The sequence below is a fragment of the Argiope bruennichi genome, chromosome 6 (genome assembly GCF_947563725.1).
Source record: "Argiope bruennichi chromosome 6, qqArgBrue1.1, whole genome shotgun sequence".
In the NCBI taxonomy this organism is placed as follows: domain Eukaryota; kingdom Metazoa; phylum Arthropoda; class Arachnida; order Araneae; family Araneidae; genus Argiope; species Argiope bruennichi.
The window spans coordinates 100,281,072-100,302,736 of record NC_079156.1 but is presented as its reverse complement, the minus strand read 5'-3'; the positions used below and the strand labels follow the sequence as shown (position 1 = coordinate 100,302,736).

Below are 21,665 nucleotides of genomic sequence, written 5' to 3'. Positions count from 1 at the left end.
GTTGGAGAGATGCATTTAATTTTGGCATCGATTGCTCACAAAAGAAATTTTAAAATAATTATTTCAATTAAAGATTAGTCAATTGATTATAAGAGTCATTTAGTTATAATAATGATCAGACCTGACGTCGTCACAATGACATTTATCTGAGAGGAATACCTCATATTCCTCAGTCCCCAGCTTCAGCTTTGTGAATATATCCGGTAAATAGTTCACAGTTCTACTGCTCTACATTTTTGTTTGGTGTTTACATCGCAATTGATAAAGCTGGAGAGATGCATTTAATTTTGGCATCGATTGCTCACAAAAGAAATTTTAAAATAATTATTTCAATTAAAGATTAGTCAATTGATTATAAGAGTCATTTAGTTATAATAATGATCAGACCTGACGTCGTCACAATGACATTTATCTGTGAGGAATACCTCACATTCCTCAGTCCCCAGCTTCAGCTTTGTGAATATATCCGGTAAATAGTTCACAGTTCTTCTGCTCTACATTTTTGTTTGGTGTTTACATCGCAATTGATAAAGTTGGAGAGATGCATTTAATTTTGGCATCGATTGCTCACAAAAGAAATTTTAAAATAATTATTTCAATTAAAGATTAGTCAATTGATTATAAGAGTCATTTAGTTATAATAATGATCAGACCTGACGCCGCCGCAATGACATTTATCTGAGGAGAATTCCACATACAATCCGGTCACGAGTTTCAACTTTGTGAATATTTCCGGCAAGTTGTTCACAGTTCTACTGCTCTACATTTTTGTTCGGGATTCATTTGGTGCTTAATGTGTTATTGATGATGTTTGGAAGAAGCATTTAATTTGATATTGATTGTTCACAAAGGAAATTTTAACGTAATTATTTCAATTAAAGATTAATCAACTGATTATGAACATCATTTAGAGCTTTTTCCGTCACTTTCTTTAAGTCGGAAAAATATTAGGTTGATCGGAAAGTAATTTTTTATATCAAAATTAAAGATGATTTTCTTATAGTGAATATATATTTTATATTGTCCATTCTGGTCTAATACTTTTTGGGATCTTTCTGGCAGTAATATGATTCCACGCCCAAAACATTTTTTATTCTTTGCTGACAAAAAAAAAATCTGGGTGAATTTTGACCTGCCCATTTGAAGTATTTGAATAAACCGTATTTGGTATTTCCGTCTAAAAATTTTGTAGAGACCGGAACAACTAGTAATCTGAAGGTGCCAGATCTGGAGAATATTGTGGGTGTGGCAGTATATTCCATAAAAATTGGAAAAGCTTTTGGCGAGTTACCAAACTTGTATGTGGTCTAGCATTATCTTGGTGGAACCCCACACCTTTCCCATATAAGTGAATCATTCAGTTTGTCGAGATGATGATAATATACACTTCAGAATTTGAGTTGTTATTCTCCGGTTTACATCATTTAATGCTTTTGCTGTGTGTTCATCAGCTTCAATTGGTCCTTCCAGAAAGTGGCGCATCTTCAGCATCAAAATTGTCAGACAGAAATTTTGGAGACCAGTTATGGCACTGGCATTCTGTCAATACATCTTCCCCATACACATAAGAAATTTTTTTTCTTGCTTGAACAGCATTTTTACCTTTTTGATAGTAAAAAAGTAAAATATAACGAAACTGCTGCTTTTCACTTTCTATATTTGAAAGGGTACCAACCAAAAACTACTGTGCAGAGTCAATCGAACTTTCCTACTAGCAAGCCTTGTTATATTAGCTGTCAAAATATATAAAGATTATGCGGCTTAGCGTAAAGTTTGCTATGAAAAAATACAATTAAGTCCTGTGTTGGGAAAAAAACAAAATTACTTTCCCAACAATCTAATATCAATGATACCATGCTGAGATGTTGCGAAAAAATGAATGCCTTAGTATCTTTCTATTTTGGAAACGGATCCTGATATTAAATAATATTAAACAAAGATTTTATCAGTTATGGTGTATAAAAGAGTTTGAACTTATTTTAACTAAACTTACAAGAATTTTAGAACTTAAACAAGCTATGGTCGATGTATTTGGAAAGCAAATGTCATCAAAATGTCTAGGCTTATTCAGACTGTAATAATTTTATCTTTGATGCTAATAATAACAAGATACGAAAAGTCAGAGGACTTTTTCGTACTCAAAAGAATTACAAAACGGTCTGCAATTATTTACTAAAATCGTAACAATATTCTATGCGTTGCATAGTTTGGGAAAGAAAGTTTTTCAGGTTCATATTGTTTGTAATTGAATTAGGTCCATCCTTTTTCTTAAATTACTTTCTATGACGTATCAATAAGTTACACTAATGACAAATCAGAAGCAAATCTTATACATTAGTATTGTCACGAATATGACTGAAGCATTTAATTTTTAATAGATTTTATAATTATTTGAAGTTAGAGTTCTTAGATTGTAAAGTGTTTATTTTTATAGTAGATTGTTTATTAACTAATAATAAAACAATTGTTTAATTAATTTAAATAATACAAATTAATTAATTTTTGTTCAATAAAAGGAAAAAAAACAGTTTAGGATGTTGTCCGTAGAGAAAAATATTTGACAAATTGCTTCTGGAGACAAATTTATCTAAAAAAATCAATATTTTTCATATTTTTTAAAACTTTTTATAAGATAAAAAAATTTGATAAATCAGAATAAAATATAGAATCTTTTATAATATGCGATTTAATCGAATAAAATCTGCTATAAAATGTGATTTAATTGAACAAAAGTACTTTAAAAATGAGAATTAAAGTATTTTACAATCATTCAACCATTTTACGAAAATATGTTTATAAAATTTCATTGAAATCAAAAACAATACTAATCATCATTTTCTGTTCGAGGTTTGCTAAAAATATTAATTATTGCCAATAACTGATAATATATTTATTCATCAAAAACCAGCATTCGAAAAAAAATCGTCATGTAAAAATTATTATTTCCTGCACACCCACAAAAATAGTTCAAAATATTTAAAAAATAATGAATGAAAAATTGTATCCCAAAATGAGGAAATTAATAATAATTTAAAAATGATCTTTGGAATCATACTCAAATGATTAATTGTACAATTTAAACTCTGCTGGAAGAAAAATTAAAATAATTACAATAAAAAAGGAAATACAATTATAAATATAAAAATGTATTAATATAGGATTATAAATATTGGGTATCGACATTTGGTATTATTTATATCGATATTTTTAATTTTGTGGAATAGAAATATGGTGATGGAATACAGAACAATTTTTAAAAATCATTAAAATTACAATATGATGGATTAAAATTACAATACGAATTGCATGGATTAGAGCAATATTTTCAAGTAAGTTATAATATAAAATTTTCACTGAAGTGAAAAAAATTAAGATAAATTGAGGAATAAATTTCAATGAATATTAGAGGCATATAATGGCCATTTGTAGTACTTACCCAGAAATAAAGCCATTTTGAACAAGTATCCAAATTTAAATTACAAATATTTAAAATTCGTAATTGCTGAAAATTGAACTATACATTAAAGGTCTTTTTTTTTTTTCGGAAACTTTTTGAAAGATTAATACAATTAACTTTACGAATTAACTTTCAAACCTTTATTAAGCTTTCTTTTAAATATGGAAGACATATTAGGGCTGAAGTTATCTTTACATCTTGAATCAGTCCACAGTTTTGAAATCTCGAATGTCGGAGAAAGCATGCAATTGTCTCATATTTCCGAGTTGTGAAATATGTTGATTAATAATATGTTTTTTTCACGTCTCTTCCGCGAAGAGTAGTAATTTCATTTTCTAAGTTACTGTCAGTTCCTTATCATTCAATTATCAGTGAAGTAAGTTAACTTATTCTACAATTAGTCCTAGTTTAATCTGGATCAATCTCAAGCTCGACACCGCAAAATAAGAATTCTTTTATTGTATGTTAAATGATACATGTCGGGTGTTTAGTTTAATAGTTAACTAAATATGTGAAATAAAACAATTTATAATTATTTTACCCTTGAGATTCAGGCGTTCAGATATGGTTTATTTTTTCTAAATAACTATCTTAACTATACATTTCTATGGTCTTCTCAGAGTAGACCGTTTGTTTGTGGATGAATGAAACGAAGACTTGGATTTCTGTTCAATTCTAATTAATAATTCTCTAATTCTAATTAATTCTGTTCTTACGAGAAAAATGGGAATTCAAAATTACTACAGTGTAATCAGAACAGAATGATCAAAATTATTTCAGTGTAATCAGAACAGAATGATCAAAATTATTTCAGTTTAATCAGAACAAAATGATCAAAATTATTTCAGTGTAATCAGAACAGAATAATCAAAATTGTTTCAATGTAATCAGAACAGAGCATCAGAAGCGAATGTTCTTCATTCTATTTTCATAATTTTTTTTTTTCAAGTGGCTGTGAAAATTGAACATGACAAACGAAGCGAAAATGAAATGGTAATTATCTAAAGTGAGAATTTTAACGGCCTAATTAAGTGAAAAGATGTATTCCAAATGCATATTTTATCTGCATAGCACAAAGACCAAAACGCACCATACTGTGTCAATGCCTACATGTCACGTGATTGTTCCGACATTACGGCGTGTGAATCACTTGCAAACTTAAGCACTTCTTTTGATTCACCGGGGAGATGAAAAGAACACGTGACAAGTTATTTATATGCAATTATACAAGTTATTTATACAAATTTATTTTATTCTTTTCAGAAAGTTTTTAGTGGCAAATATAAAGCTATCACATACAGCTTTCATAATTTTCGATTGCAAAGTCATAAAGATACTGTTTTTAAAAAATTGAAAAAAATGTTGGTTTAGATTATGTGTATATTTAGTTTTTTATTTACAAATTGATCGATGATGATGATTGATTCATGATGTTTTTTAAAAAAGTAACCAAGATAAACAAGTTTATTTTTAAAAAGTTTGCAGATTTATTTATTTAGTTTTGTTCTGGAAATGCGACCAGAAAATTCACCCTAATGTTCAGTTTAGAGATCAGTTTAAAAATGTTTACAACATAACAAATTACTGATACATGACGTAAAAAGTTTAATATAAAATAAGTTAGATACGGTAAATTAAAGATTGTATTGCGGTAGGGTTTCTAATGGATAGAGTTTTTTTCCAAATGTGAAACTTTTTTTAGACTTTTCTAAATATAATGATGAATTTTATATATTAATATTAGATCCGAAGTGCCAAAACTCTTATTCATATTGATCAATATATCAATAGGAATACAAAATTGTATTCATATTGATCTATATTTTTTATTCCTTCAATTTTGCAAAGTGATTGTTTTATTTTTTAAATTCATGTTCCTCTCCAATTTTCACTCTTAAATTTTTTTAATGCGTTGGAGACTGTCACTATAGATTTCATTTTGCACAAATAAAAGTAATATGATTTGGTAAAATAACTCATATCATTTCTACATTGTAAAAAAATACCCTAATGATAAAAATTGATACATTTATATAATAATATTTTCTGTACAGTCATTCAAATATATTAAACTATTATTTCAAATCAAGTACTTTCTCGGCAATTTGAATCAACGATCTTTTCTTTTTCTTTTTTTAAGATATAAATGTTCTAAATATACTCGCGAAATAGTATTACAAAATATAACAACACAGATAAAATATTTAAAAACCAAATTTTAATAACAAAAATCCATTTCTAAATCTTTAAAAATTTACCATATGCATAATCATGATAAAATTGATATTTGCATTCCAATTTTGATCATAAAATTTAATTTTCACCTTAACGACATATTATAATAAAATTCTAAAAAATTTTACATTTCTATAAATTCTACTAATTGTTCTAAAAATTTTACAGATATTTACATATGTTTTAAAGTAGAAATAACGTCTTTATACTTATCAAATTAACATAAAATAAATTATTAACACTTACTTTTATTTTTCTTGGCACTCTCCACATCTTCACTATTTTCAATAGAGTTTACTTTCCACGTAAATTTTAAACATCGAGAACTCTTTATGTTAAAAATCCCATACACCATCTTGAAACGTTATTGTAATAAATCATCAAATCCTCGTATCACTTCACTAAAACAAAAACAAAATTACGTGAGTGGAATGCACAAACTTTACTTCTTGGAGCAATTTTTAAGTAAATTTCAATTCTGTATCTTCGGTAAAATTCGAAAGAAATATTTTTAAAAACATTTTAACTTTCAAAACATTCTTCATACATTTTTTTAACAAGCATTCTGTTTTTTTTAAACACAACATTATTTACAATTTTCTTTGTGTAACCAGAACAAAGACCAAACGATATTTTTTAATTCTCATCTTGTCAATTTTCAGAATAATATTTATCATCGTTAATTATTTCCTGCAAATGAAAATCGTTTTCGTTTAATTTTATATCACATCAAACGATTTAAAAGATTTCAGAATCCTGAATAAAATGTGGCTACTGTTCCGTAGATACGCATAGGTATTTCTGAAACAGATGAAACGGATTGGCAGCTACTTACAACATACCAGCTTCATTTCAATTATCGGGTTACCCGGCATATGATAGGATTGTATGTAAATGATTCGTTGAAATCACGAAGAACATGTATTTCGGAAGTCAAAATAAACAATAAGGAAGAAAATGACCCATAGCTGTTTACGAAGTTATAAAAAAAGGAAAATGTATGGGTAGATGACCTCTTTCAAGAAAAAAAAAAAAAAAACAAGATTCTGGAAAATTCCATACTTATGGGTCACACAAGTAGTTATCCGTATAATCTACTGATTTATCATTGCTTTTAAATATGCTTATTCAAAAAACGGGTAATGCAAGTGTTGTTTATCAGTCTCAATTAATGAGAAAAGGATAATCATATAAAATACTAAATTACCAAAACAAATTGCTGATAATATCGTTCTTGCATTTTTAATTCCACGAGGAATGTTAGTACAATTGTAATTATAAAGAAAACAACAGGAGTTGTCACCCTAAAACTTTCTCGCATATTTCTAATAAATATGCTATCCCAGTGATCGCCGTACATGGCATTGGCGTACAATAATTAAGAAATATTAACCTTTGGTGTGAATTTAACATTTTTATTGAATCTATCGTGGGATTCATCACGACTGTATGGCTATTGATCAATAGTATGCTGTCAAAAGTGTCCAAAAATCGAATTTGGGTTTCAGAACCGTTTTCGTAATTTTTGAACCGTTGTTTTGTTTTGTGACAAAAATTTGTAACTTAAATATTAAAAAATTCGCATTTTTTCAAACGATTTTTTTTTTTTATTTCTGCACTGAAACATATTCGAGAATGTTTCATTTGATCTGTATATATTTGAAAAAATAAATGTATTGACATTTTTTCATAGAATTGTTTATATAAATCAAGCAATTAAAAATGTAATATATAAGAAAATAAACAGTTAAATTTTCATATTTCTCTATTACAAATTTCTAACAAAATTAATAAATTAAAATATTATAAATAATTTAGTAACATGAAAACTTTATACCACGAACAAATTTATAAAATGTAATAAATAATATTTTGAAAATCAATATTTCGAATTTATCATGCACCACATATATCTAAATTCAGACTTTGCAATCATTGGCAATAATATTAATATTTTCATTCTTTTACAATTAATCTTTTGTATGTATATTTTGATTAATAAAATTATTTAATAATTTTTTTCTTTTGAAAAAAATTTGTGAATTGTTTTAAATGAAGTTAATACTTTTTTTATTTATTCCATTTATTTATGCTATTTTAAAAAAGAATACTGTATTGATTATAATGTATTCTTTGCATTTATTTATATAGATATGTAATACTTATGCCGATAAAAAAAGGGGAAGGATAGGATTAATTTATCGTTTTCATCCTCTGTTTTTAATTTTATGTCTCTAAGTTAAATTTCTTTATCAATTTTAAAGAATATCAGGATTTTAAAATTGAATATAGAGGGAAAAAAATTATTAGGCTAAAAACTTTCTTTTGCTTCATGCTCAACATAATTGCATAACTTTCACATAGGAAAGTGTAAACAATATTTTTCTCCTTTCCAGAATGTATTTGAGTCAATGTTTTTCCTTGACATACCGAACACACGATCAAGTTCACGTGACACGGAACATCCAAATAAGTCCCAATTTAAGTGTAGGTGACCCAAATAATTGTTTAATTGATACATCGAGAGATAAATATGCAACAAAACATCTTACTTAAAAGCTATTTTGGAAGGATTTTTTTTTTTAATTTTACAGAAAAAAATATGAATTATTGCATTTTCTGAAGGAAATAAACACGTACTTTAGTTCTTTCATCGAATTAACTCTTAAATATCGAATTAACTCTTTAAAGGGCCATTTTTTTTCTAGTCATATTATGTTAAAATATTTTTAGGCTTGAAATTAGAATAAGAAAAGGGATTCATTTAGCTTATTAGATAAATTTAATTTGATTAATTAATTAATTTGGTTAATTAATAATTAAGTAACAAATCAAAACACATCATTTTGTCTGAGATAAAGAATTGAAACATCTAAGTTTCTGACTTACTAAAAAAATTTGTCAGAACTTATGCCAACCTACATAATTTCATACAAAGATTGATAAATTTGGTGGGAAGCAAACTTCCACGACCCTAGAAAGGGTTAAAATCAATGCTTATTTGAAGAAAACATATTATAAGGCATTTCTTAGCCAATTTGAAAAGTCTGAAATTTCATTGTTTTCAATTTTAAAACACCCATTCTTAAATTTAATTTCGCATTTTTTATTTAAAATTTAAAGCGTAAGTAGGTCTAAAAACTCCAATTTGAACGATTCCCTAATTAAATACCAATAAAAATTATTTTAAAGGCCGAAAAATTATTATTGAAATTCAAAAGCGTAATATTATAACAAATTTAGAATATTTTAAGTTCCGTTCTTTTCTGTCAGATTGTCCGTTTCGTACAAATTCTGCAATCGATTTCGAAGTTATTTTTGTTGATAAACCAGAGGTTCGAATGAACAGAGTTCAGAATTAGATGACAATGCAATATCAATTCTCTTTCTTGTCAGTTAGGCACAAATTTTGCCATCGGATATAGCTCATCGGGAAGTTAATTTAAAACCGGTTGCAAAATATTATACATACAAGACTGAAAAGCAGGGAAGAATTATTTAAATAAGAAATAATTTATCGTTATAATAATTTCACGTTTTTAAAATGGACTAAAAAGTATGAAATAATTTCTTCTGCCCTCGTACAGACTGTTCCGAAAATCTGTGATTGTGAATTATAGAAATTCAATTTCAAAAATCTGCAATTAGGAATTTTAGTAATTCAATTTCAAAAATCTGTGATTGTGAATTTCTAAAATTCCCAATCACTAATTTTCAGGACAAAATTTATGGGATTATAAACATAAATGGGGTTAGGAATCTGTATAGGGATTGGAATTTGTCCATTGTAAAAAAATATTTAAAAAACTATTTAAAATATGTTGGAATCAAAATTAATCGCTATTAGAAGACTGCTTTTTTAAATATAATAGCGATTATTTTTCAATTTATTCAATTGTCAATATATTTTTGCAAATATGTTGTGTATATACACATGTGTGCGACTATTAATTTCAGGAAATTGAATTCATACGATGATATGTGCGACTATTAATTTCATATGTACAACTATTAATGATAATGATAATACGTTTCATAAGTTATAATATGTGCAACTATTAATGATAATGATAATACGTTTCATAAGTTATAATATGTGCAACTATTAATGATAATACGTTTCATAAGTTATAATATGTGCAACTATTAATGATAATGATAATACGTTTCATAAGTAATAATATGTGCGACTATTAATGAAAATACGTTTCAGAAGTTATAATATGTGCAACTATTAATGATAATGATAATACGTTTCATAAGTTATAATATGTGCAACTATTAATGATAATACGTTTCATAAGTTATAATATGTGCAACTATTAATGATAATGATAATACGTTTCATAAGTAATAATATGTGCGACTATTAATGAAAATACGTTTCAGAAGTAATAATATGTGCGACTATTAATGATAATGATAATACGTTTCATAAGTTATAATATGTGCAACTATTAATGATAATACGTTTCATAAGTTATAATATGTGCAACTATTAATGATAATGATAATACGTTTCATAAGTAATAATATGTGCGACTATTAATGATAATACGTTTCATAAGTTATAATATGTGCAACTATTAATGGTAATACGTTTCATAAGTTATAATATGTGCAACTATTAATGATAATGATAATACGTTTCATAAGTAATAATATGTGCGACTATTAATGATAATACGTTTCAGAAGTAATAATATGTGCGACTATTAATAATAATGATAATACGTTTCAGAAGTAATAATATGTGAGACTATTAATTTCATATGTGCGACTATTAATGATAATGATAATACGTTCATAAGTTTCATAAGTTACTTTTCATAAGTTATTTCATAAGTGCGACTATTAATGAGTTTTATAAGTTACGTTTCATAAGTTATTTCATAAGTGCGGCTATTAATGAGTTTCATAAGTTACGTTTCATAAGTTATTTCATAAGTGCGACTATTAATGAGTTTCATAAGTTACGTTTCATAAGTTATTTCATAAGTGCGACTATTAATGAGTTTCATAAGTTACGTTTCATAAGTTATTTCATAAGTGCGACTATTAATGATGATATGTGCGACTATTAATTTCATGAAATTGAATTCACATGATGTCGCAGATAATTTACTATATCATATGTCTCTGCACGTTATTTAATGTCGTCCATTAATTATATTATTTGTCCTTCAAATTATATTATTTTCCCCTATAAATTTATTTGATGAGCTGATACAATGTATATTGAGACCATTTATAGTTTCTGTCCATTATTTTGAATCGATATTTATTCATTATTTTGAAAGCATAGAAATATAATAGAAAATATTCAATCAGTGATTCATTGAATGCCAAACAGTGTTTTCTCTTTTACATTATTGTGTCATGTAGATTTGCTTTTTATTGTATTTAAAGAGAGAACATTGTAGTCATCAAAATTTCAGAACTTGAGATTTTGACGAATCTGCATGATTTCAGGGTTAATTTTTACTTGCCGTATGGGAAATATAAAGAAAGTATAGCAATTGTCAACAAATTCGAACTTTAGTTTTTAACGAATTTCCACGTTTTAGACATCCCTCAGCTCGAAAAACACGTTTTTGAAAAATGTCCGTCTGTGCAAAGATAACTCAAAACCCCTTTCAGCTAGAGAGTTGAAATTTGATATATTGTCCTCACATTGAATTTGTAGATGAAATCAGTCTGTCCGACTCTCCAAATATATGTTGACACAAAAACTACAAAATGAAGAGAGTTAAATCTATGTACCAAATTTTATCTATCTATCACCTATAGTGAAGACATCTATCAAAATACAAACACAACAATGGTTGACTGCCTGTTGATATGTAGTTTCAGAAACATGTAAAAGCGAAAATTCAAAAATGCAATAACTTAAATATATCACATTAGGTACGGGATTCTGCGGCTACAAGTATTTTTTTTTTCAGTTGATAAGAAAAAAACTCATCTAAAACAAAAATTCGATTTTTGGATACTATTAACTGCAAGCTAGGGATAAATCGCCAAAACATCCACAAAATACCACACGAATCAATAAAAATGTGAAAACCACGCCAAAAATTAGTATTTCATAATTATTGTACGCTAAAGCAATGAAGGCATTCTCTAAGATAACATTTTTATTAGAGAGTATTCAAAAAAGATTTGTGGGGACCCCGACCGCTGGTTTTTAATGTTATCAGTCTGTTGGCGAAAAAAATAAGTCAAAACTACTTTGAGCTAGATGGATGTTGTCTTTCTACCGTATTTGGGATTTTTATCAAATTTTAAAAGGAATAAACCCAGGAAGTCTATGTGTCCTAATACAAGGAAACACGATAAATACAAAAACTGAGGAGCTAAATGAGAAAAATTTTGTATTCTAATTAAGCCTCTAAATGCATATTGGTATTTAGTTATGTATGAAATCCATCTTGGAATTGGCCGTCTGTCGGTCTGAACATTCACATGCTTGTAAATGCGGTTGGCGCGGTATCATTGTAGTTCTGCGTCGCATTTTACTTTCATTTAATGGACAAAAATGCGTTATTTGGTGTTGGTCATTATATAAAGAAGTACAAAGTTCTAATATATGGGACTCTGAAAATAAAAATCTGAGCACTGATGGCGTTCATGGCTAAGGTCTATAATATATACGATGGAGGGGGGGTAACAACTTTCTTACATTGTAAACTGTCGTTTACAATGTAATAAAGGTGTTAAGTAGGTTTAGGTAAGCTTCGAACAGACAACTTCAACTGATTATTATAATGCATCAATCAATCTATATTTCATTAGAGTTGGAGCTAATTTCAATAATTTTACTACAAATGTTAACAAAGAACGGTTCAATTATAAGTATAAGAGAACTCTAGCACCAGTAAAAAAATTCAGTGTAATTTTGATAACTAATTTTTCTTTTGTGTGTGGATGTGTATATACAAAATTTTAATTCCTCAACAATCTTAACTTTTCCCCCTTTCATTACTCTCAGTGTTCAAGACAAATGCAGCGAAAACCGGTATACTTCAAAATGTAGAAAGAAAAAGTTTTTTAAAAAGATTATCTGTAAAAGAAAGAGAAACTTTTTAACAGTCCCGGTTTCATTTTAACACGCATGCGCAGAAATCACAAGCGAGAGGGGAAGTTCATAAGAAGATTTGAAGAAATCTGTAGAAAAGAACAACCCTAGAAATATCCAAATATTGGTTTAAACTTTTTTGATAACAGATCCGCATCCAAAATTTTAAAAGAAATAAGAAAATGATAGATATTCAAATACGCACAGCATATTATTCTATGAAACTTTACTTGTAAATAACTATAAAAATAATTTTTCTAAATATATCTATTTTTGACTTTGCGATTTATGATTGCTTTTCCTATTCACACCTTTATGTCATAAATCTTTGTAAACAAGAGCAAAGGTCCCACCTCCCCTCCCCTCCCCTCCCTCCCCCCAAAAAAGAAAAAGAAATAAAATTTATTTTAAAATTAATTATTTAAAAATTAAAATTTAGTAATTACTTAATTAAAATTTCTTTATTATAAATTACCAACAACAAAAGAAAATTTATTAATTATGGTTAGTTAAAAAAATTAATTTTGAATAATTTGAAAAAGTTTTAAATTTTAAGCTATGTAAAAATGTGCGAAGAAGCATTGTGCTATTATAAGTTACATCGTCCCCATGGTTGCAAAGGACGAGGCGCCATTGGTTCAATGTAAAAATAAAATAAATAGCCTTGCTCATCAAATAAATCGTTTGCAATAACTGAACTTTATTATTTCTTTCATATAAAAATATTTTGAAGATAATATCTATAAATTTTATTTTTTTGAGTCAAAAGATTGACAGAAAATTTACTGTTAATTAAAATTTCCACAACTATTTTTCTAACTATAGCATAATAAAATATGGATTCATCTAATTTTTATTGTCTGACATCATATCAATTTAAAATCGATCGCCTTTGTCTAAAAATTCCTATTCCTGATTTCAATAATATTTTTGTATCAGTCAACTTAGAAATTTAAAATTGAAAGATTTAAACTACAATATTTTAAACTTTGTTAAAAAAGTTGCGATTGATAAATGTTTGTCAAACATTTTAGAACAAATATTTTATTTAAAAAAACTGTGCAATTGTTAATAGTTATCTCTGTACAAAATTCTGTGGTCTATATGGACAAAGTAGGATTCATATTAAATCAATTCCCTGATAGGTCATAATCTAAATTATGTCTCTATTGTCTCAAAACCTCTCCCCATTTCACCCATTTCGCTACCAAAACCACCATACAAATCAAACAATGAAAGTGAACCACTTGCACAGAGTAAAAGCTACGGCCATCTCGAAACAAAGAAGCTTTTAGGCGATGAAATCACTTTCACTTACCCCAAAAAACTTTCTGCGGTCGGTTAAAGCAATTGCCGGGTTTCCCGTGAGTGGTTTGGCGAGTATCCCACTTAGTTCGTGAGCAGCAATGTGACTGGCACGCCAGGCTTCCAGCTCACGAGTTGAGCAGCCCGACCGACTTTCTCAGCAAGGATGGAACACAAAACAGCCGGAACCATGAATCGTTTTTTTTTTTATTCAAGAATATTCGAATCCTCCAGGTGTAATTTTATTTTCTTCCTTCGTTATGGCGGGAAAAATAAATTGAGATTGTGGAACAAATTGGATTCTTGTATCATTTTATAAGAAACGTATACAGAAAAACAAATCATCGAAAAATTCGACCTCCAGGTTTTGACGTATTTCGAAGCTATAGAATGAATTGAAACCAATGAAACTATGTCTAGCTTTCGAACTATATCTATTATTTTCCGACATATATTGCAAAACTGCAAAGATATATACTCATATTGGCCTTACTATAAAATTGTAAATGAATGAGAAATTTCTGATAAAGGAAAAAGGCGCTTTCTTAGCTTATGCTCTATCTTCTTCAATATTTATGAATCTATGAAAACACCAGTGAGAATAGTTTCCCAAAATCTTTTCGTATACTAATAAATGTACTTCTGTATTATTAATCGTCGCCATTTGGCGAAAATTGGATACTAAAGAGCCTATCAATATATGATCTTTGGGAATTAATTTCTGGAATGCAGTTTTTACATCAACGAGACTGGTTTTCCCAAAACTTTCTCGCATACTCCCTAATAAAGGTATTATCCTAGAGACCGCCTTGGATGGTTTGGCATACAATAGTTACGAAATATGAACCTTTTGCGTGAATTTAGAATTTTTTAGAATCCAAAAATGTGTTTTTTGAACTCAGAGAGGTCTAAAACCTGGGGATTTGTCAAAAATCCAGAGATAGAATTTTTTTGACTATTAAACTATTACTGAAATTTTGACTATTAAAATTATTTTTTCTGTACTTCGTACACGAGAAGGCAGAGATCCATATTGAGAATAATTTCTTAGCATATGCATTACCTTTATGCATTTTATGTGCAGTGAGAGCATCAAATGCAATTAAAATTATTGCTTTAAAAGTTACTAATTTGATACTTTTCAAGAAAAAAATTAGATACATTTTTAGTTTTCAATTATTATATTCATTTGCAAGCTCGTGCTATCCAACGAAAACATTAAATGTATTTATTTTTTTGCAAGTAAAAATTATTATGAATTTAAAAAAAAATTGTAGAAATTAGAGTACGCCTAGTAGCATCTTCGAATACAGCATTTAAATTTTAAAATTCGATCAAATTCCTTTATTTTAGACAGAAGTTGCCGAAGTCGGTTAGAAATTATCAAAATCACGACTTTAAAAAACACCTTTTGTAAAAAAATAAATATAGAACTTCAAAAAAAATTTTTAATGCTAGTTTGGTTGCTTATACATTATACCTATTATACCTATTACAAGTAAGCTAAAAATTCTTGACCAAAGCTCTTCCGAATTTTCTTTTGTCATATATGAAGTATAACGAAGAGAAAGTATTATAATTGTCAAGCAATTCGAATTAAAATTGCTACGTTTCAGATTCCCCGTGGGACCCAAAAATACATATTTGGAACTACGCTTTTCTGTTCCGTCTCTCTGTCTATGAACAAAATAACTCTAATGCGCTTTGAATTAGATGAATAAAATTTGATAAAGGTCTTTACACCGAATTTGTAGTTATCTAACAGAATTTGAAAGAAATTCATTCAGAAGAAGTATGTATGTCCGGCTGGAAGATTACAAGAGAACATAACTAAAATTAAACTTTCAGATTTCAAATGAGAGAAGTTTTTACAAAAATACAATAAGTAATAAAAATGATATAATAGTTTACGTATGCTAAATATTAAGTTAATAAATGGTTTTAATAAACTAAATAATAAAAAAATAATTAAAATGAAATCTACGATCGCAAATTTCATGTTACCATGCGAGAACATTATTATTTTTTAAGTCATTTGTCTTAATTAATTTAAGTCATTAACCAGTTTAAACCGGTTTGAAACAATCGCGAGACTTCTCTATCGGTCTCTATCCCTAGATATATATAAATAATGATAATTTTTTTTAACTTTCATTTTTAATTTTTCTAGCTGACAAATAAAGTTTTGGAACTCTACAGATTTTAAGATGAAATAACAGCTATGATGCCATAGTTCTACTTCAACCTTTTAAAAAAGTATCTGCTGTCAAAGAAGCATACGTAATAATAATGCAATACTGGTAAAAGCAGGTAAAAAAATATATGCGATTAAAAGATGATGATGAAAATTGCCATTTATGCTTTATTCATTACCCATACGATTTCGAGCTTCAATATTCATTGCCTAATGGAAGTGTTTTCCCTAAAACTTTCTAGCATGCTCTCTTATAAACTTGTCATGCCAGAGGATACTTTACACAGCATTGGCATACAATAGTTAAGAAATATTAACTCTTGGCGTGAATTTAGCATTTTTATTGCATCTATCCTGCCATCCTTGGCGAGTTGTTTGGCGATTAATCCTTGGCATGCGTTAATAGTATCAAAAAATCGAATTTGCGTTTTAGATACTTTTTCTCTACCAACTGAAACAAAAATTTGACATTCAACTGCAACTTCAGCCACAATATCCAAATCCAATTTGATATATTTAAGTTATTACATTATGAATTAATGAATTAAGTTATTACATTATGAATTAATGAATTAAGTTATTACATTATTTCTGAAAGTATAGACCGATATAGTAGTTAGATTTGGCTCAAAATTTGACAGATAATTACACTATAGATGTTAAATATGTGTGTGGAATTTTATCTATCTAGCTCTTTTCGTTTTGTTGTTCTGTTGTTGAATTATATTCGAATAGCTGAACAGACGGACTTCCTCTGAATAGATTTTACTCATGATAGAAATATGAACAATAAGTGTAATGACCGTATACCGAATTTCAATTGTCTAACTGAAAGCATTTTTTTAGTTATCTTCGTCACAGACAGAAAGACAGACGGACAATTTCCAAAAATATGTTTTTCGAACTCACGGAGGTTTAAAGCATGGAGATTCGTCAAAATCTGGAATTCGAATTTTTTGACGATTACTATTCTTTCTCTAAACTACATATGAAAGAAAGTAAAAACGGAAAATTATTGAAAGCTTTAAATTTATAAATCAAAACGAATATGACTGTAAAAAGACGATGTCGGCAATTGAGTTTTTACCATTGCCATCGAGAGTGTAAAACAGATAAAACTGCTGTTAATCACAAGTTATTTGTGACATCTTTTCATAAAAATAAATCAGTAAATGGAGGGTAAACATTCCCTCTGATTTAATTGCAATAACCCAGTATTACAACATAGATGAGCTTCAACTGCATTTTGTCAATTAAAGAAGCAATAGGAGCGTGCACACATTTGACAGTTCTGTGTATGCACTAGTTAACATCAATTATTTTTTTTTTTTTTGCAGACAAGTGATTTATTAAAATAAATATTAATTTGTAAGAAATGACATAAAAACTTAAATATTTATTATATGCTAACGTTTAGCAAAAGAATAAAATCATTCTTTTCATGGAAATAGAATTGTCAATTTCTATGAAATAAAATATAATGTGAATCAACAAAGAAAGTAATCCGATGGTCAGTGTTCCAATCCTTGAACAAGCTAACTGTTAAAATCAAAGCTCATGAAAATCAAGACATTGGTTTCCGAAATTAGAAAAGCTTTCTAAAACCTGCGGGAGTGGTCTTCTCAGAACTTTCTCGCATACTCTTTAATAAAGATGTTATTCCAGTGAAACCCTTGCAACAATAGTTAAGAAATAGTAACTCTTTGCGTGAATTTAGCATTCTTACTGAATCTGTCCTGCATACTTGGCGATTGTTTTGGCGATTAATCCCTGGCATCCGGTAGGGCCGCGGTGGCTTGGTGGTAAGGTCTCAGCTTCGGAACTGGGGGGTGTCAGGTTCGAGACCCGATTCTACCAAAGAATCATCGTGTAAGCGGGTCTGGTGCACGCTAAACGTCCTGACCAAACGTCCTCCCCCTGGTGTGGCGTGATGTGGAGATGGGAGGGGGGGTAGGTATCGTCCTCGTCATCTGACCGCGGTTCAAAATTACGAGGTCTGTCCCAAAATATCCTTAGTGTAGCTTTAAAACAGGACGTTAATATAACTAACCTAAACTAAACAAACCCTGGCATTAGAACAAAAGTAACCAAAAACTGAATTTGTGCTTTAGACATGTTTTTCTCAATCGATTGAAACAAAGATTTGGCGCAAAACTGCACTTGCAATCATAAATTACCATACCAGATTTAGTATATTTAAGCTCTCCCGTTTTTGAGTTATCGCTTTTGCATGTGTCTGAAAGTACGTATTGAAAAATTTGCTCAAAATTTGGCAGGCGTCACAGATTTCATACTAACGATGTGAAATCTGTGTACCGAATTTTATCTATCTAGCTCTCTATATATATTGTAGGGATTTTGTATTTATCGTTCTACCTGGTATTCAAACAGCCTGGCAGACAGAATTTGCTCAAAATGTCATAGAAATCTACAAATCTGGTGTAAAGACCGTATACCAAATTTCATCCGTCTAGCTCAAAACGTTTTTGAAGCAGTCGTTTTATCAGAAACAATCAGATAGATAGGCATATCCCAAAAATGTGTTTTTCGAATTCGGAGAGTCTAAAAAGTGGAGATTCGTCAAAATCTCAGAGTTCGGATTTTTTTTTATGATTAATATACTTTTTATTTCGTATACGAAAAATAAAAACTATATAAACAATGATTTTATCTAATGTTGCTTAAATTATATTTTAAAAACGCTAATAATATGCTTTATTTTTCTATGAGAATTCCAGCGTTTTGCTTTTAAAAATTAGATAAAAAGTCTATTAAGCATAATTGTTCTAATTAATAAAGATAATCGACATTATTTGTATTCCTCCCCCCTCCATAACTGTTCCCATAGTTTCTCGTAAGTATTCTGAATGGCAACAATGCATTTTATTTAGATATTTTTCTCTCTTGATCTGTTTTGTATGGCTTTAGTTTAGTTTAGTTATATTAACGTCCCGTTTGAAGCGACACTAGGTGTTTTTTTTTTTTTTTTTTTTTTTTTTGTTAAAGCCGGGAAGAGTAAATTTCATGAATGTGAGGACATTAATGCAGTGTGAATAATAGAAAATCGAACAAAGAAAAATGTAAGAATTCTAACAAAAAGTGTTGCAAATAGAACGAGTGCGTTAGAGATGGAAAGTAAAAATGGGGTAATATTATATTTTATATTGTTTTAACCCTTTAAAGGGCCATTTTTTTCAAGTCATATTATGTTAAAATATTTTTAGGCTTGAAATTAGAATAAGAAAAGGGATTCATTTAGCTTATTGATAAATTTAATTTGATTCATTAATTAATTTGGTTAATTAATAATTAAGTAGCAAATCAAGAAACATCATTTTGATTGAGATAAAGAACTGAAGCATCTAAATTTCTGTCTTTCTAAAAAAATTTGTCAGAACTTATGCCATCTACAAAATTTCATACAAAGATTGATAAATTTGGTGGGAAGCATCCTTCCCACGGCCCTAGAAAGGGTTAACATAATAGAATAGATCCTTTTAACAACCAAGTTAGAAATAGTTATTAAGTTTAATTGCAAATATGGAACAAAAAAGAAAGAAATGAGGAATCCCTTCCGGAGGGTTACGTTTGAAAAAGTCTTCAGCCCGGATTTATCATTTCTTTCCTTTTTGTTAAATGTTTGCTTTTAAACAATATTCATTTCTAATTTGGTTAAGATCATTTGTGTTTTAGATACAGCAGCATTAGCGCTCTCTAAATACAATGTATCTTTTATTAGTTTTGATTCAATATTTATTTTTAATTTAATTTCATAATGATTGGTTTTTTTAGTTGATAGTTCCTTTTCACAACTTAATTTATAATATCTGGAAAGAAAAACTCCGCTCGGCAGGGTTTTTCTTCTAAATCATGGAAAAAAATAGATACGAATTACATACTAATTACTTATATTTTTCAATCTTACCTGCATATGAAATGGTCATTTAAATTTTTTTAAAAAAGCATGAATGAGCATTTATGAAATAAACTGTGTTTTTTATTTCATTCAAATCTTTCGTTAACACAATGCTCTATCGTTTAATGATCCATTTTTATCAACCCTAAACCTTCAACTGTAAAATGATTTTTTTTAATAGTGTTACCAACACTTTACTGCGTGGATGGTGGCAAATTCAAATCTTAATTTTGGGACATCCTTTACATTTCATTACCTATTATACTGAAAATAGTGTTCTTGGTATAAGTAAATTTGGCATCAAATAAAATGTTTAGAAAATATTTTCTCAAAAATTTCGCTCTTGAAAAAGAAATGTATATTTACATTTAATCAAAAGTTTAAAGATCTCATGCAAATAATAAATTAATTCCATCTAACCACAACAAAATGTAGGACAAAGGCAACAAAGAATCTTCACTTTAATTGGATGCGAGATTTTTCCCACTAACTAATAGGAAATCGTGAATACCGACTCCTATTAATTTATTGAAAAGATATAAAAATTGTGAAACCGACAATCAAATGACGTCTTCATTCTTGAATAGAATAATTCAAGATCTGATGATTCGCCCATCCTACTGCTCAACCCAAGGAGGAAATGATTATTAAAGTTATATAATCGTTTGCAAGATAGTGATGACCCTATTCGAACAATAAATTCAAGGAAGCTGGGTTCTGCGTTTTTCGCTATCCAAAAACCTTAATAAATACTTTCCGGAAACGATTTCGTGTTTTATTGCCTTCGAAAAGAAATACGAGAATTTTCATTTCCTTATGAATGTGAGCTAGTTTTAAATATGGTCTGAAAGAGATTGTAGACTGAACGTAATATAATATACTATATTGTAAAAATGAATTTTTGTTTGTTCATATTTTATGCGCTGCCGTACCATTCATGTGATGGCGATAAAACTTTGCCAACTTATTACTTGCACTTGGGCGAAGGTTATAGCATAGTACAATTATTATATCTAATATTGAACATAAAAAATCCATTTTTTTTTTTTTTTTTCATATGGCCAGTTGTATGTTGGATGCTCACGAGACGGACATACCAAGAAATTTATTATTATTATTTTTTTTTTTTTTTTGCTGAAGACGGGAAAACAAAAGATATTGTCTACCCTAAAATATAATTGAATAATAAGGTGAAAAAAATAGAATAAATCTTATTTATACTTCTCTTTTATATATCATTCAATTTCAATCATCGTCGATAAAAAAATAAATATCATTCTTAATTAAATAAGACAAATTTCGAACAATATTTCCAAAATTATTTCTTCTGCGGCAGCAATGCGCCAGGTACCAGCTGGTATGAAATAAAAATGGATTTCAGTATTCATATTTTGTTAATAGTTCATAATAAATTAATGCGGTAGATTTTTAAAAAAAATAGCAATTCAGAAAATTCCGATTTTATTTTGAATCTAAAACT

The 21,665-nt window shown here is 28.4% G+C and overlaps 2 protein-coding genes across 5 annotated transcripts in view; one reads left to right on the top strand and one right to left on the bottom strand.

Moving 5' to 3' along the window:
- Positions 1-21,665, top strand: part of LOC129972410 (cytochrome P450 2C15-like) — a 102,069-nt gene that overhangs the window by 11,184 nt on the left and 69,220 nt on the right. The gene's annotated exons all lie outside the window — the stretch shown is intronic.
- The window catches only part of LOC129972409 (sodium-dependent phosphate transport protein 1-like), a 71,398-nt gene that overhangs the window by 41,741 nt on the left and 7,992 nt on the right, over positions 1-21,665 (bottom strand). For 2 of the 4 annotated variants that reach the window (XM_056086540.1, XM_056086537.1), the window contains exon 2: positions 5,939-6,093. In XM_056086540.1, the coding sequence (XP_055942515.1) occupies positions 5,939-6,047 (109 nt within the window). In that variant the 5' untranslated portion in view covers positions 6,048-6,093. Of the gene's footprint in view, positions 1-3,436; positions 3,660-5,938; positions 6,094-14,088; positions 14,207-21,665 lie in introns of those variants that run through there. The other 2 variants (XM_056086539.1, XM_056086542.1) reach the window with 2 other exon arrangements.